This window comes from Rhinoraja longicauda, unplaced genomic scaffold, assembly GCF_053455715.1.
Source record: "Rhinoraja longicauda isolate Sanriku21f unplaced genomic scaffold, sRhiLon1.1 Scf000263, whole genome shotgun sequence".
In the NCBI taxonomy this organism is placed as follows: domain Eukaryota; kingdom Metazoa; phylum Chordata; class Chondrichthyes; order Rajiformes; family Arhynchobatidae; genus Rhinoraja; species Rhinoraja longicauda.
Window position 1 is genome coordinate 65,649 of NW_027601481.1, and position 17,235 is coordinate 82,883.

Here is a 17,235-nt window from a genome sequence, read left to right on the forward strand (position 1 = left end):
TCACACCAGACTTTTGTACCCGGAGGCCCGCAGGCCACCTGGGCCAACTTTAACCCCGAAGTGGCGGACTGGTATGCCGAGGCGGTGTCTGCCAGGAGCTGTGCGTCCGCAAGCTCCTGGAGATCCACCTCGCAGCCCACCGCTGAAATGGGGGAAACGGCTGGCCGTGACAGGGCGTCAGCAACGGCATTAAGCTTACCCGCGACATGACGGACATCGGTGGTAAACTCTGAGACGGCAGTCAGGTGCCGCTGCTGGCGGGCCGACCATGTGTCGGACAATTTGGAAAAAGCAAAAGTCAACGGTTTGTGGTCCATAAAGGCCACAAACGGGCGGCCTTCTAGGAAATACCTAAAGTGGCGGACAGCTAAATAGAGAGCCAGAAGCTCTCGGTCAAAGGCGCTATACTTCAGCTCAGCCGAACTCAGCTGTCGGCTGAAAAACGCCAAGAGCTGCCAAAGGCCACCCACCTGCCGTTCCAAAACCCCTCCCACCGCCACGTCCGACGCATCGACTGTCAGGGCCGTGGGGGCGAAGGCGCTCGGGTGGACGAGCATGGTGGCGTCTGCCAGAGCCGCTTTAGCTGCCTCAAAGGCCGTCTCAGCGGCCGCGGACCATTCTAACTCCACAGGTTTGCCCGTGAGACACTGGAAGAGCGGACGCATGACCCGTGCTGCTGCCGGGACGAACCTATGGTAGAAGTTCACCATGCCCACGAACTCCTGCAACCCCTTCACTATGGTGGGCCGCGGGAAGGCACGGATAGCCTCCACCTTCTCGGGCAAAGGGGTGGCGCCGGTGGGGGTGATTCGGTGTCCTAAGAAATCAAGAGAATGGAGGCCAAATTGACACGGAAGGTTGCTTGATGAGCCCGTGATCTTGGAGCCGCTGGAACACGGTCCGCAAATGGTCCAGGTGTTCCTGCTCCGAGCGGCTGGCGACCAGGATATCATCTAAATAAATGAAAACAAAAGACAAATCTCGACCAACAAGGTCCATGAGTCGCTGAAAAGCCTGTGCCGCGTTCTTTAAACCGAAAGACATACGCAACCATTCGAACAACCCGAACGGAGTGATCGTGGCAGTCTTTGGTATGTCCTCCGGGCGCACAGGGATCTGGTGGTAGCCCCGCACCAAATAGATTTTGGAGAAAACCACGGCACCTTCCAGCCGAGAAGTCTTGGAGTTGCGGTATGGGGTAGTGGTCTGCCGTGGTGACGGCATTGAGGCGCCGGTAATCGCCGCATGGTCTTTGGAGATGCTTTGGAGACCATATGCAACGGAGAGGCCCACGGGCTGTCGGACTGACGGACAATGCCCATTTCTTCCATCTTCTGGAATTCTGCCCACGCCACCACCAGTTTGTCGGGCGGTAACCTCCTGGCCCGAGCGAAGACGGGGGGTCCCTCGGTGCGGATATGGTGGACCACGCCGTGCCAGGCAGAAGGGACGTTGAACCGCTGAACGAGCAGCTCCGGAAACTCCGCCAAGACCGCAGCATACGGGTCGGGGGCCGCGACGACGGCCTGGACAGTCGGGCTGGGCGGGGTGGCGCCCGGTGGAGGGTCAAAGGCTGTTACCGCGGACATCGGGAACTAGTGAAAAGGCCCAGAGGAAATCTGCGCCCAGGATCGCCTGACCGACTTCCGCGATGATGAATGGCCATTCGTACGTGCGGGTGCCGAAAGCCAGGGACATTGTCCGCGTACCGTACGTGCGGATGGGGCTGCCATTAACCGCGATGAGGGTAGGCCCTTTCTTACTCGATCGGGTTTCGATGTCGGTCGGCGGCACGATGCTGACTATGGCTCCCGTGTCAACCAAAAATTCCGTGTCCGTGAATCGATCTCGGACGTAGAGGCGTCGGTTCTGGCCAATCGCGACCGCCTCTATGTACGATCGGCCGAGGCATTTCCCGAGAAGGTGCAAGGTGAGCGGCAGTTGCGGGCTTCTCCACCCCATCGTAGATGGTAATGACACCAGCCGCGCTTGTGCAGATCCTTTTGGCGGGCTTTTGGAGAAATGGCGGGAGACGCGGCGCCATCTTGATGCCGCTGCGGGCTGCCCGCTGATGCCGAGACCTTGTTGATCGAACTGTTTCTTTTTGATTTGGATGCCATGAGTGCATCAGCTTTCTCCGCATATGCCACGGGGTCCTTAAAAGAACAATCCGTGAGCATGAGCTTGACATCTTCGGGAAGCTGCTCTCAGAATGCCTGCTCGTACATGAGGCAATCCGTGTGTTCACCTGCTGGCGTCAACATTTCAGCCATGAGGACGGACGGCAGCCGATCTCCGAGAGCCGGTAGGTGCATAAGCCTCTTAGCTCGGTCATGCCTACTGAATCCGAAGGTTCGTAACAAGAGTACCTTCAGTGCCTTGTACTTGTCGTCTGCAGGAGGGGCGATGATGAACCGCATCACCCGCGCGGACGTCTCCGGCGGTAGAACACTGACGAGGTAATAGTACTTTGTCTCGTCCGTTGAGATGTTTCTTAGGTGAAACTGAACTTCGGCATGGACAAACCAAGATTGCGGTTGATGTGCCCAAAACGGCGGAAGGTGAACGCTGACCGCGTTTAGCTGCGGTGTGCCGGGCGTAGGAACCGAAGACGAGGTGTCTTGTTCACCCATGGTAGGTGATCGGCTGGATCACGTTGGGGTCACCAATATGGCGAGTCTGGAGGCTCGTTCTTTGTTAAAGAAGTTTATTGCGACAGCAACATTCGATTACAAAGTATAACAAACAAGATTACAGACAACCATTAATTCTAACTGTTCACTTCGAAGAACTCTCCTAACTGACTGGTTTTGGGCGCCAAAACCACACGTGACGTCGCTGTCCAATCAGCGGGCTCAACTCCTTGGACCAATCCCTACGGTCGCACTCACACGTGACCTTGCTGGCCAATCTGAGGGTTCGACTCCTAGGACTAATCTCTATGGTCGCTACACCATCCCATTTGCTCCTCAGAGTTATCTGTTGAGATCCGGCCTGTCTTACTGGCTGTCAGGTAGCACAGTGCAGAGGCTTCCTCCCTTGACATTTGGCATTTAAAACCATTGAAATGGAATTAAATAATTAATAAAGTACCATTTTTTAAAGATTAACATTTTGTAAAATTAATTCAAACATATTAAAGCAAAATAGTTTATTTTGAAAAAAAAGTACCTTCTCCTTTGACTCCTAATTTCAGGCCGAGAAACCTCACTGAAGTCATCTGGACCGCACTTCCTGTGCTAAGTCTGACACAAACCTGCACATCTGCACATTTTCTGACCTTGCAGGACTGCTGCAGAGCGGTCTGCAAGGCGAGAGGGAACAAGTCCTCAGGCAATGTACATAAAAATATTCTGAAGTACCAGAGATTAATCAAATTTTTGGCACAGGATTTGAGAATAAATTCCCCTGCAAAAGCTGGGAAATCCTGGCAACATTGAGACCTGGTGCTGGACTTCATATGGAGTCCAGTGATAGGGTTCAACAGTTGATGTGGTGCCATTTGTTACTCAAACTTCCATGCTTGAAAAAGATCTTGTCAAATCTGGGCCTCATTTCCACTCATTCAGAGCATTATCTTCCTTAGTACTTGACCAAGGGACAATCACATTGATTGATCATAAATTAAATAACTGCATTTTTAAAAATAAAGGGGCAAATATTAAATAAACTCAAAAGGATGAAATGTGTGAAATGCATTTTAAAAGGATCAAAGAAACTAATGGCAGTTGATCATTATATACCAATGAAATAATTCAACAGAGAAATGTGTAGCACTAGAAAATAATTCACTGGAGAAAGGTGTTGCACCAGAAAATAATTCACCAGAGAAAGGTGTAGCACCAGAAAAGAATTCACCAGAGAAAGGTGTAGCACCAAAAAAGAATTCACCAGAGAAAGGTGTAGCACCAGAAAAGAATTCACCAGAGAAAGGTGTAGCACCAAAAAATAATTCACCACAGAAAGGTGTAGTACCAGAAAATAATTCACCAGAGAAAGGCGTGACATAAGATGACTGATGGACAGCGAATGTTCTATTTATATTTGAAGTGTGTAGAACATGCCCAGGAAATTGTTGAACTTTTAGTTTTACACAGCAACTGGATAGGTGAGAAAATCATTATTGTTGGAGAAAATGTAACAAACCTTTGCAACACTGGAACAGAAAATATAATCACCAACAAATCAAGAAGAGATTTCAGATTGATGAACATGTGATTGATGCGATCATTATAAATTAAGGGGGAAATGGGTTATTTTTATGTTTCAGAGTTCAGAATAAAAATATAGAAAAAACAAAAACCATGCAAAATTCTTAACATTTTCTTTGTGTCAAGTGTTATACCCAGTGTGTTAGCTTCTGTCTTTACACAAAACACTTGCCACTGATGTGGCCCTCTTGAGGTGATAACCCTTCCCGTGTTAAGGAGTGTTCCCTCCAAACTCAGTGCCTCAGTGTCCATCAGCAGAAAGACCCTAGACTGTGATCCTCCCAAATTGGGGGTTTGCTTCAGCTGCACCAAGCTTCAGTAAGTAACTCAGCAGGTACTCCTCAGTCTGGAACTGTGGGGCAAATAGCCAACCATGCAAAAATCGCTTGGTGCTGTTATACATTGGTGATTTTAGGTATTTCTACAGATCAATAGCAACTCTGGAACTTTCACTCTGATAAATTACAATTAATAAACTTTAAATCGAATTTGACAAGAAACAAAAACAAAGGTAAATGACAAAACAAATAATATTGGTTTATTTTGACATAAAAAATAATTTTTCACGATGACAGAATTTTCAGCAACTCTTACAACTTAGCATATCCATTTTCAAGAATCTTTTTTTTGCAAAATGATCCATTGTCTTATTCTCAATGTATCTTTTCTTCATATAACGGGTAATGAAAATTTATCTACAGGTATTGCCGAATATGGATATTGATAGTCTTCCTAGCATCAGTCCGGCAGCAAGTCGAAGGTCAGCTAGCCCTGAGCTGCAGCAGGTGATACAACAGTTTGCACCAGCTCTGAAACAGGTACTTTTGATGTTATTGCCTTTAAATTTTTTTCTTTTTTGAAGGTACAGTCCATTTATAGAACATGGAACAGTACAGCACAGGAACAGGCCCTTCAGCCCACAATGTACTGAACATGATGCCAAGTTGAGCTAATCGCTGCCTGCATGCAACCCTTATCCTTCCATTCCATGTATTTCCATGTGCCCATCTAAAACCCTGTTAAATGCCACTATCATATCTGTGTCCACCTCCACCCCTGGCAGCGCGTTCCAGGCACCCACAACCCTATGTGGGAAAAAAAAACTTTTTCCCCTCTCACAAAGCTATCCCCTCCAATCTTTGACATTTTCAAAAGGTTCTGTCTGTCTACCCTACCGATGCCTCTCATAATTTTATATACCTATCAGGTCTCCATCCTCTGGCATTGCAGAGAAAACAATCCATTTTGTCCAACCTTACCTTGTGCTAATACCCCCTGATCCAGGCAGCATCCTGCACCTTCTTGAAAGCCTCCAAATCCTTCATGTAATGGGACGACCAGAACTGCACAATACTCCAAATAAGGCCTAACTGAAGTCTTTTTGAGCTGCCTCATGACTTACTGACTCATAATATAGTAAGTTTCCTTTTTTCTTCGAAATATTTCCTGAAATGAATATTTGGAAGACATTCCACTTAAGAGTAGACATAATTAATAACATATGGAAGCTGCCTTTTATCTGGGGCGCTAAGCCCAAGCAAAAAGAGCTGATGTCAGACTTCATTGGCACTGAATATAAAAAAAGCTGTTGAAATTTGTTATAGCATTTTGATGAATAACATTTCTGTGGTCGGCTGGCCAAAACTGCGAAACCTGTTCAAGAGAATTCTAAAGTTTTGTTTGCCTGCTTTTGCTCGGACATATAAAGTTTTTCTATCGACATAGAAAGTTTTGTTTGCCTAATGTAGAGATCAGCTACTATTGCTCGGGAACATACCCACAGATCAAATCTTGTGAGTTTGGATAAAAGAACAAAAGCTCAGGACCATCTACCCACTGTACAAACAGTGGTTAAACTACTTAAAATTACAAGAATATAAGAACATATCATTCTCTTTTGGACCCTGGAGGGGGTAGTGATATTTAAATCAATGGGATGAATCTTCCAGCAACAGCTCATGCACCAGGCTGTTACTAATAATGCCCTAGAGACCTCCAGACCTTCTTGGCTCTCGTATTAAAAACTGCTGATGCTGGAAATCTTAAATGAACGGCAGAAACATTGGAGTTATTCAACAGGTCAGGTTGCATGAGTGGATAGAGGAACAAATGTTTAATGGTCATTCAATAATGTTCAAATTAAAGATCATCAATTTGAAATATTAACTTGATTTAACATTCGTTAACTTGCTACTTATTAAAAGTTAAAACGTTAACTTGGTTTCTCTCTCCCCAAACAAGACTGTTGAATGTCTCTAGCCTTTCTGGGGTTTATTTAAGATTTCCAGCATCAATAATTTTTCTACTTTTCAATGGCTCTGGTGTTACAAAATACCAAGAATTATAGAATAAAGCACTTGAACAGGCCCTTTGGCCCATAATGTTTGTGCCGAACATAATGCTTATATCAAACATAATGCCAAGATAAACTAGTCTCTTCTACCCACATGTGATCCGTATCCCTCCATTCCTGCATATCAATATGCCTATCTTAATATCTCTTAAACACCTCGATTGTATTTGCCTCCACTACCATCCCTTGCAGCACGTTCCAGGCACACCACTCTCTACGTAAACAAAAATTGTCCTGGACATCTCGTCAAGCCCCTCTCAGCTTGAAGCTATGCCCTCTAGGATTTGATATTTCCATCCTGTGAAAAAAGACTGACTGTCTAACCCATCCCTATGGCTCCCATAATGTTAAAAAAATTATATCAGATCTCCCCTCAACCACTGCCATTCCTGAGAAAACAATTCAAGTCTGTCCAACTTTTCCTTGGAGCTAATAGCTCCTAATCCAGGCAGCATTCTGGAAAATCTCTTCTGCGAGAACTCCACATCTTTCCTGTAAAGGGGCAACCAGAACTCCACACCACACTCCAATTTCAGCCGAACCAAAGTCTTATAGAAATACATCATGACTTTCTGACTCTTATACTCAATGCTTTGTCCAATGAAGGCAAGTATACCATATGCTTTCTTTTCTGCTCTCTCTACTTCAGTTGCCACTTCCAGGGAGATATGAATCTTGACCCCAACGGGTCTTACCGTCAACCATTATGGTATTAGAAAGTTCATGTCACTTGGTCAATCATTAGAGAACCAAATGTGCATTTTTAAGCCAAGAAAACGTAACCAGTAATTGTGAATGATAAACCAGAAGATATCGAAGTTCTCCCCTTCAATAAATAAAATATACCTCCTTGATTTCAATTCTAAGGTACAATTCAGAATAACTGCCTCCTATTCTGTAACTTATTCATGCCACACACAAGCCATTGAAATGCCAGTGTGTGTTTCATAGACGGCCTCACAGGTGGAAGAACTTCCACAGGTCAACTACTTTGATGTGCTGACCATCTTAACATTGTAGCTGTCGAAGTTGAATGAGCACAGACGGCACCATCACCTCCAGCTACTTCATGTCCTATTACAAACCTTTAAAGAATTTTAAATGGCTTGGATGATTTCTCATGCTCAATGAGTGATTAGCAGAGACATGAGCCAGAGACGTATTCCTTTGTAATTGTTCCTTACAGCCAGAAATCGTTAAATATTCTATCCTAAATATGGGACAGACAAGCCCATTGTTTAATCAATCTGAACTTTGAAGCCAGAGTAACTTCAAAAGGGTGTATACACAAAAAGTTAGACTTTATTGAGATTTTGGTGTACATGCACTGTAATTCTTTGTGCTCGGATTGTGGAGAATTATATTCTTGCTAAAGCTGGCATCCATTAGTGTCCTATGTGACAATGTGTATCAATGGTTGAGATACTATCTCATGATGAACAAAATGAACCTGACGTCTGTCCTTCTGTTAGTGACAGATTTCTGAGGTGAGAAATGAAAGGAAGCCATTGGAATTGCTGGGCAATTTTTGCCAATCCTGATAGCTGAGCATTTTTGATTTGTGCTTTAATTGAACAATTATTCCTGCATGAAAGGGGAGCTGAATTACACAGTAGTCGAGAATTCTGTTCTCCAATTTGTTGCAAAATTGGAGAATCTAAATCTATTGGCGAATGTCGCTAGGCTCACATGATGATTGCAATCATCATCTTAACAAGGCCAGTCATCCATTTTCTACTGAGGAAACAAAGGATTTGAGTCATAGGAGTTGTGATGTCTTAAGTTATATATGAATGACAAAATCGGAGGTATTGGTGGTCTGAAAGTGCATTGTTGGAGGGAATTGTATTTTTAAACATTACCCTCAATCTGCCTTTCATGTGGAGCCCAGTTGGTCTCTTAATTGCAGCTCAGATCGTACAGTCACAAAAAAATACCTCGTAGAGCAGTGGTGAGTGGTGACTTCATACAAGTCGGTTTATCCAAGGCCTTAACAGTACGCATTGGAAAACACTCTGTGAGAGAACCCAAAGTATTTCAAGGATTCACAGCACCCACAGCCGCTTTTATTCTGGATTTCAATGGTTACGTGTGGATTTTACATTTTTGAAATAATTAATCATTTATCAACATTTCTTTGTAATCATCCTTCTTTTCACCCCCCCTAGAGTAACCTTCAACTTTCTGTTTCCTCAGAATTAGTTATAAAATATCCTCCTATTTGTCTGACAAATAGATGTGATAAAGAACCTTCTTATCTCATGATTAGTTTTATTGCCCTTGGCCTTGTTTACAACATTCTATGTTTATCTCTGCTCCCAACTAGCTATACCTTGTAGTCTAAACACCTCTTAGAATTTATCTATTGCCTCACCTAACATGACCTTTAAGTCACCTTCACCATGTTGGCCTCTTTTTCCATCATGCTTCCCCAGTATGTATGCTCTTTGGTTATACATAACATAACATAACATAACATAACAAAACTTTATTGTCACTCGGCACAAACACCGAACGAAATTTCAGCAGTCACAAGACACAGCAAAAAAGAAAAAAAAGAAAAGAACACAGGACACACGACCCCAACACAAACATCCATCACAGTGACTCCAAACACCCCCTCACTGTGATGGAGGCAACAAAACTTCCCCTCTACTCCCCCTGCACCCACGGACAGACAGCTCGACCCCTACCGAGGCAACCGACACGCACAGCCCCCGCAAGGGGATGGAAGGCCCCGCGGCCGAGCCGCCCCGGGCACTGAAACGTCCCGCGGCCGCACCGGGCGATGTTAAGTCCAGCGGCCGAGCCGCACCAGGCACCGAAACGTCCCGCGGCCGAGCCGCACCGGGCACTGAAACGTCCCGCGGCCGAGCCGCGCCGGCGATGTTAAGTCCCGCAGCCGAGCCGCGCCGGGCACTGAAACGTCCCACAGCCGAGCCGCACCGGCAACTGAAACGCCCCGCGGCCGAGCCGCGCCGGCGATGTTAAGTCCCGCAGCCGAGCCGCGCCGGCGATGTTAAGTCCCGCAGCCGAGCCGCACCGGGCACTGAAACGTCTCGCAGCCGAGCCGCACCGGGCACTGAAACGTCCCGCGGCCGAGCCGCGCCGGCGATGTTAAGTCCAGCGGCCGAGCCGCGCCGGGCGATGGAAGGCCCCGCGGGCGAGCTGCGCCCCGGGGAAGAGACCTAATAAAAGAAAGGTTTCCCCCGCCCCACCCCCCCCCCCCCACACACCCACCCCCCCCACACATACACAGCCAAAAACAGAAACAAAAACCATCCCAACACCGACACAAACCAAAAAAAAGAAAAAAAGACAAACAGACTGCCAGAGAGCCGCAGCCGTTAGGCGCAGCCAACTCCTCCATAATACAAACCTACAATTTTTCTTTTAATTTCCAGCATTTCCAAATCATGCATTAAGGTGGATAAATGCTTGATCAAGTGCATCCTCTGATCTTGTGGGAAGAAATTGCAGAGGCCCTTGCAGAGATATTTGCATCATATTCAGCCGCAGGTGAAAGCTGGAAGGTGGCTAATGTTGTACCATTATTTAAGGGCAAGCCAGGAAACTACAGGCCAATGAGCCTGTCGTCAGTGATGGGAAAGTTGTTGGAGGGATTCTTAGGGACAGGATCTGCTCGCATTTGGATAGGCACAGACTGATTAGGGATAACCAGCATAGCTTTGTGAGTGGGAAATCATGTCTCATAAAGCTTATTGAACATTTTGAAGAGCTCACCAAGTGGACTGATGAGGGCAGGGTGGTGGACATTGTCTGCATGGACTTTAGTAAGGCATTTGACAAGGTCCCACAAGGTGGGCTAGTCTGGAAGGTTAGATTGCATGGAGTCCAAGGTGGACCACCCAAGTCGATTCAAAATTAGCACGGAGGAAGGAGTCGAAGGGTAGTTGTTGAGGGTTATTTTCTGGTTGAACGTCTGTGACCAGTGGAGTGCCACAGGAGTTAGTGTAAGGTTCACTGTTGTTCATTATCTACATTAACAATTTAGATGACAACATTAGTTAACATAGTTAGTAAATTTGCAGATTACATCAAAATTGGTGGTATAGTGAACAGTTGGGAAAGATATCTAAGTTGACAACATAATCTAGATAAGTTGGAAAGGTGGGACAAGGAATAGTAAATAGAATTTAACTATGACAATGGTGGGGGAAAAGATAGGGTGGGACTTTTTTCTCTTGAGAGTAGAAGGGTGAAGGGGGGTCTCATGGAGGTGTGCAAGATCTTGTGGGGCATGGAAAGTGAACACAGTCTATTTCCAATCTTAAAATCTAGAGAGCATTGGCTAAACGTGAATGGGGAGAGATTTAAGAGTGACCTTGGGGGCAATTTTTTCATTTTGAGGATTGTCCGTATCCGTAATGAGCTGCCAGAAGAAGCTATAGAAGTGGATATAGTCAATAGTCGTTTATTTGTCACATACACATAAATGTGTAGTGAAATGAAACATTACCCGCAGTTCAACAATAAGACTAATCAATAAAAATGCAATAACACATACAATCATAAACTAACACCAAACAAAAGAAACATCCATCACAGTGAGTCTCCTCCAGTCCCTCCTCACTGTGATGGAAGGCCAGAATGTCTTTTTCTCTTCCCCTGCCGTCTTCTCCCGCGGTCAGGCTGTTGCAGTTGTCACATCGGGGCGGTCGGGGCTCCCGACATTGAAGCCCCCACCGGGCGGAGAAAATCCCGCGCCCTATTTCAGGCCGACCCAAGCCCCGCGATTCGGGGCGGGCGAAGACGCTGCCGCTGCCGGAGGTCCCGATGTCGGCCCCCATCCTGGGGTCTGCGGGCTTCCGACGTCCACGCGGCCCGCGCCGGAGCCTCCGGAGACGAGTCGAAGCCGCTCCCGCAGCATCCGAAGACAGCCAGCGCCGCAGGTGGTGAGTCCAGGCCATGGGCTCTGCGAACCAGAGCCCAGGTGGTCCCAGGTGCATGGCCGGTGGTAGGCCGCAGCGGGAACGGAGACACGATAATTACCACTTTTAAAGCCATAAGGTCAGATATATGGCTACGTTTGGAGGGTCAATTGCAGGGAAATGGAACTAACACAGAATGCCACATTGGTCAGCCTGGACAAGATGCGCTGAAGGGCCTTTTATCATGCTGCATAGCTCTATGACTATCAATTTTAATCCAGTCAGGCAAGAAAGGATCTTTAAAAAATGGAGGATCTAGCCATCCTCTTGACAGGAATCCCAATGACTCATTTTAAGAGGCTAAAATTCTGTCAAGATGCAATTTGTAATATTTTATGCTCTTGAATAGCCACGGTTTATTGTGATAATCAGTTCTTAATTTCATTTTAACCTGGTTTGAGCAGGAAGCTGCCATGCTTCCCTGTCCACTGTAGGAAATGAAAACAGGCCTTTAATGGAAAAGGGATGAATGAAGAAGTTCCTTTTGTTGAGCAGGGTGGAGTATTTGTTCAGGTCTGGAGGGAAGATTGCTTCATCTGCCTCTGACTTCTCCCACCTCTTCCCACAGAACCTTGTGGAAATCTCTCACCATTCCTCCCCCTTCCCCTGATGACAGCTGGAGATGTTCAGGTCCACTTGCAATGTGTATTCAATTGAATTAAAATAGCTTGGATGTCATGTTTAGGTCTGCAGTTAACCCAACTCACGCAACTCCTGACCAACTGATGTTGTTAAGCTGGATAGAGCACAGACACTTATGAGGATGTTGCCAGGACTTGAGCTGCAGCATGTGGTTGGGCAGGCTAGAACTTTGTTCCTTGAAGTGCAGGAGGCTGAGGGGTGATTTTATAGTGGTGTATAAAATCATTAGGGGAAAAGATACAGTGATTGCACAGGCTTTCTCCCAGGGGAATAAAGAGCCAGAGTACATTAGTTTAAGGTGAGAGGGGAACGATTTATTAGGAACCAGACGGATAACTATTTCACACAGTGAGTGGGTGGGCATGTGGAAAGAGCTGCCGGAGGAGGTAGTTGAGGCAGATACTATAATAACATTTAAAAGACACATGGGCAGGTACAAGGATAGTAGAGGTTCAGAGGGTATGGGCCGAACACAGGCAGGTAAGACTAACATAGATGGGGCATCTTGGTCAGCATGGGTAAATTGAGCTGAAGGGCCTGTTTCCAATTTGTTTGTCTCTTTGACTAATTCCATTGAGACATAACCAGCAAAGGTATATGCCACAATGTACCCATTTCATGAGCTTTTATAGTATTCTTTTTCCTTGATGGTGATGAATTATTAATTTGTTTGTAGCTCATGACAGCAGAGTATTTATGGTGTATGCTGGATACAGTACAAACTTGGTACTCCAATATGACAATGTGATTTACTGTTTGCATTGGAGCTGCAGGCTGTTTGCTGTATCTGGTGTTCTAGCTAACAAATGCACCAGTTAATCAATGCTTCCATCCAGAAAGAATGATTGTGCAATTGATATATAATCATAGCTTTTCATCTGTTTCTTGCCTTTTATAAATGCCCTTATTTTGCACGGTTTTGGGTCATAGAGACAAATAGCATGGAAACGGGTCCATCGGCCCAGTTTGCCCATGCCGACCAAGGTGCCCAATCTTCACAAGTCCCACTTGCCCGAGTTTGGCCCATATCCCTTTGGCCCATATCTATCTTCATCTGCATCAGGGCATTCAGCACTGCCTCAACTGTAATATTGACTGCCCTCAAGACACTTCCATTGACTGCCCCAAGTTCCTCATACCTCCATGGTAAAAACAGCGGAGAAATACTCTGAGGAAAATAATTTCCACAAACCTTGACTTTAATAAAGAAAGCAGATAAATAGAATGCTTGAAACAGAATACTGCAGGATTCTTTGTTGTGATGCCATGCCTACAGGATATTTTAAAATGCTTAAAGTTTGTTGAGTCTGCAGGAGTAAAATCAAATTAAAATACCCAATAATTTCTTGCTACTTTAAAGATGTGTGAATCTATACCATTCCATTTCTCCCCTAATACAAGACTGCTTTGAAACTGACTGTAAAATTGCTGTTAGATTTTACTGTTCCAATACAAATGGGTCTCAAGTGTGTCATTCTTAGTGATATAATATATTGTTGTGGCGGCACCCAAGGGTCGGGCCATACTACTACCGACCCCTCGGCACGGGAATGGACCAGTCCCGGGAGGCGGTCCTGGACTCAGGTATATAAGGACAAGGTTTGGGCGCCAAGCCATTCCGGCAGACTAGACCCGTCTGAGACCCACGATACAATAAATATACCTTCCCAAAATACCTGGCTCCTTGCCTTTATCGACGCGCTACATTGGTGACCCCGACGTGGCACTTTGCGATGTGTCGGCAGGTCAGCCGCGCCCCATCGTCCCGGCCGCATGGCGCAGGAGGGTGTTCGACGTGGTCCACGGGCTGGCTCACCCATCCATCCGGGCAACGATCTCATTGGTAGCTGCGCGCTTCATGTGGCATGGTCTGCGCAAGCAGGTTGGCCAATGGGCCCGCACCTGCATTCCGTGCCAGACGTCTAAAATTCAACGCCACGTCCGGGCGCCACTCCAAGGGATCGGTCTACCCTGCCGCCGTTTCGACCACCTGCACGTGGACATTGTGGGCCCGCTCCCGCCGTCCCGGGGCATCACCCACCTCTTCACGGTGGTGGACCGCTTCACGCGGTGGCCGGAGGCCATACCACTGGCTGATACGTCTACGGCCACATGCGCTCGTGCGTTGGCCGCGCACTGGATTGCTCGCTTTGGTGTGCCGGTGGTCATCTCATCGGACCGGGGGCCACAGTTCACCTCCGAGCTGTGGTCGGCCATGGCCCACCTGTTGGGCGTGCGGCTGCACCACACCACGGCCTATCACCCGCAGGCAAACGGCTTGGTGGAGAGGTTCCACCGGCAGCTGAAGGCAGCGCTGAAGGCGCGACTCGCCGGCCCCGACTGGATGGACGAGCTACCATGGGTTTTGCTGGGCATCCGGACTGCCCCCAAGGAAGACCTGGCTTCATCCTCAGCGGAGCTCGTCTACGGGTCTCCGCTCACGGTGCCCGGGGAGTTTGTGCCCTCGTTGCCGGGGCGAGAGGAACCGCCCTCATCCACCCTACATCGCCTCCGAGAGCGAGTTGGCAAGCTCGCACCCGTGCCGACGTCCCGCCATGGGACATTCCGCCCTTACGTGCCATCGGCCCTCCAGGACTGCGCCTTTGTGTTCCTGCGCCGTGACGCCCACCAGGCGCCACTCCAGAGGCCGTATGAAGGCCCGTACCGGGTGCTGGAGCACGGACAGACAACCTTTGTTTTGGACATGGGGGGCCGGCCGGAGGCCGTGTCAATTGACCGCCTGAAGCCGGCCCACTTAGACATCGACCAACCGGTGCGGGTGGCCCAGCCTCGGCCACGAGGTCGCCCCCCTTTGCGGGTCCCACCACCTGTCCCTCCAACTGTGCCTCCGCCGGCCCCTCTGTCGACCGATTACCGTACGCGGTCCGGTCGGGTTGTGCGACCACCAGTGCGCTTCGTGCCTCCGGATCTGGGGGGGGGTACTGTGGCGGCACCCAAGGGTCGGGCCATACTACTACCGACCCCTCGGCACGGGAATGGACCAGTCCCGGGAGGCGGTCCTGGACTCAGGTATATAAGGACAAGGTTTGGGCGCCAAGCCATTCCGGCAGACTAGACCCGTCTGAGACCCACGATACAATAAATATACCTTCCCAAAATACCTGGCTCCTTGCCTTTATCGACGCGCTACATTGTGTTGATATAATATATTGATATTTCGGCAAGATATCAGCATCTACTTGCCTTAACAATTTGGTCCCTGGAATTGGATAGTGTACAAATGAAAAATGCTGTGTGTTGTTGCAAGGTTGCTATGTTACTCAGGACCATATGCTTGGCAATTGATTATTTATTTTACTGCATACCTGTCTTTTGTCATCAATTGTCTGCAATGGAGGAGATATTTTGCTTTGAAGAGGCCACCAAGAGGTTTGATGAGGGCAGAGCTGTGGACATTGTCTGTATGTACTTTAGTATGGCCTTTGACAAGTTCCCACATGACAGACTGGTTCCACTGGAAGATTAGATTGCCTGGAATCTAAGGTGAGCTGGCCAATTGGATTCACAAAATTGGTTTGGAGGAAGGAGTCAAAGGATAGTTATGATAGGTTGTTTTTCTGATCAGTGGCCTGCAACCAGTGGTGTGCCACAGGGGTCGGCGCTGGATCCCCTTCTGTTTGTTATGTACATAAACGATTTGGATGATAACGACGCCACCAAAATTGGTGGTATATTAGACAGTGAGAAAGGATATCAAAGTTTACAAGATCTAGATCAATTGGGAAGGTGTGCCAAGGAATGGCAGGTGGAATTTAACAAGTGTGAGGTATTGCACTTTGGTATGTGAAATCAGGGTAGGTTCTACACTGAATAGGAAACCCTGGAAGAGTGTTGCAGAACAGAGATAACTAGGAGTAGAGGTGCATGGTTTCCTAAAATTAGCGAGTCAGGTGGGTAGTGGTGTGGACGGCATTTGGCACACTTGGCTACATTGGGATGGGTAAAGTTGGGACATCATGATGTAGCTATAATAAGTTACTGGTGAAACTTCACGTAGATACTGTGTGCAGTTCTGGTCACCCAGTTGTAGGAAGGATGCCTTTATGTTAGAATGGGTGCAGAAGAGATTCACCATAATGTTAACTGAGCTTGAGGGCTTGAATTATAGGTCGAGTTTGGATAGGCTGGGACTTTCTTCTTTGGTGCCTGGGAGACTGAGGGGTGACCTTCCTGATGTGTTCAAGGTAATGAGGGGCATGGTTAAAGTGAACGCTCGCTGTATTTTTCCATGGGTAGAGAATACTAAAATTAGAGGGACAAAGTAAAGGTGAGAGAGCAGAGATTTACAACTGAGAGAGGTAAAGCACAGGAACAGGCCTTTCAGTCCACAATGACCGCCGTACATTATGCCAAGATAAACTAATCTCATCTGCCTGCATGTGACCCATATCCCTACATCCCTGCATATCCATGTGCCAAGATTTAAGAGAGAACTCAGACATAACCTTTTTCATGCAGAGTGTAGTCCACATCTGGAATGAGCTACCAGAAGAAACTATAGAAATGGATGCAATAATTAACTTTTAAATTTGGACAGATGGATTTACAGGGCCCTGGGCCAAATAGAGGCAAATGAGACTAGCTCATTGTGCCAACTTGGTCGGCATGAACAAGGTGGGCTGTTTCCATACTGTACAGCTAGCTGTATGTTTCACTTGAAAGCACTCCAGTAGTGAATTCTCTGAGCCACATCAATGACAGTTCTAAGCTCATAGAAGCAAATAAAAACGTCATCTTATTAGAGATTAGATGTTTAAATTTATGGAGCATTTGCAATGTTAGAGAGTACAAGGTTAAACATTGTTCGTAAGTTAATGAACTCTGCTTTAAAATCAATCTGAAACTGCTGCTCAAAGTCCCCTTAAAAGTAACACGAGCGACACGGTGGCGCAGCGGTAGAGTTGCTGCCTTACAGCGAATGCAGCGCCGGAGACCCGGGTTCAATCCCGACTACAGGTACTGTCTGTACGGAGTTTGTACGTTCTCCCCGTGACCTGCATGGGTTTTCTCCGAGATCTTCGGTTTCCTCCCACACTCCAAAGACCTTCAGGTTAAT

At 47.1% G+C, this 17,235-nt stretch overlaps 1 protein-coding gene across 1 annotated transcript in view; it reads left to right on the plus strand.

Annotated features, from left to right (window-relative positions):
- Window positions 1-17,235, plus strand: part of LOC144590711 (TALPID3 protein-like) — a gene marked incomplete at its 5' end in the record, with an annotated part of 124,168 nt that overhangs the window by 62,553 nt on the left and 44,380 nt on the right. Inside the window, one exon of the mRNA XM_078395135.1 lies at window positions 4,913-5,029. Within this exon, the coding sequence (XP_078251261.1) occupies window positions 4,913-5,029 (117 nt within the window). The remainder of the gene's footprint in view (window positions 1-4,912; window positions 5,030-17,235) is intronic.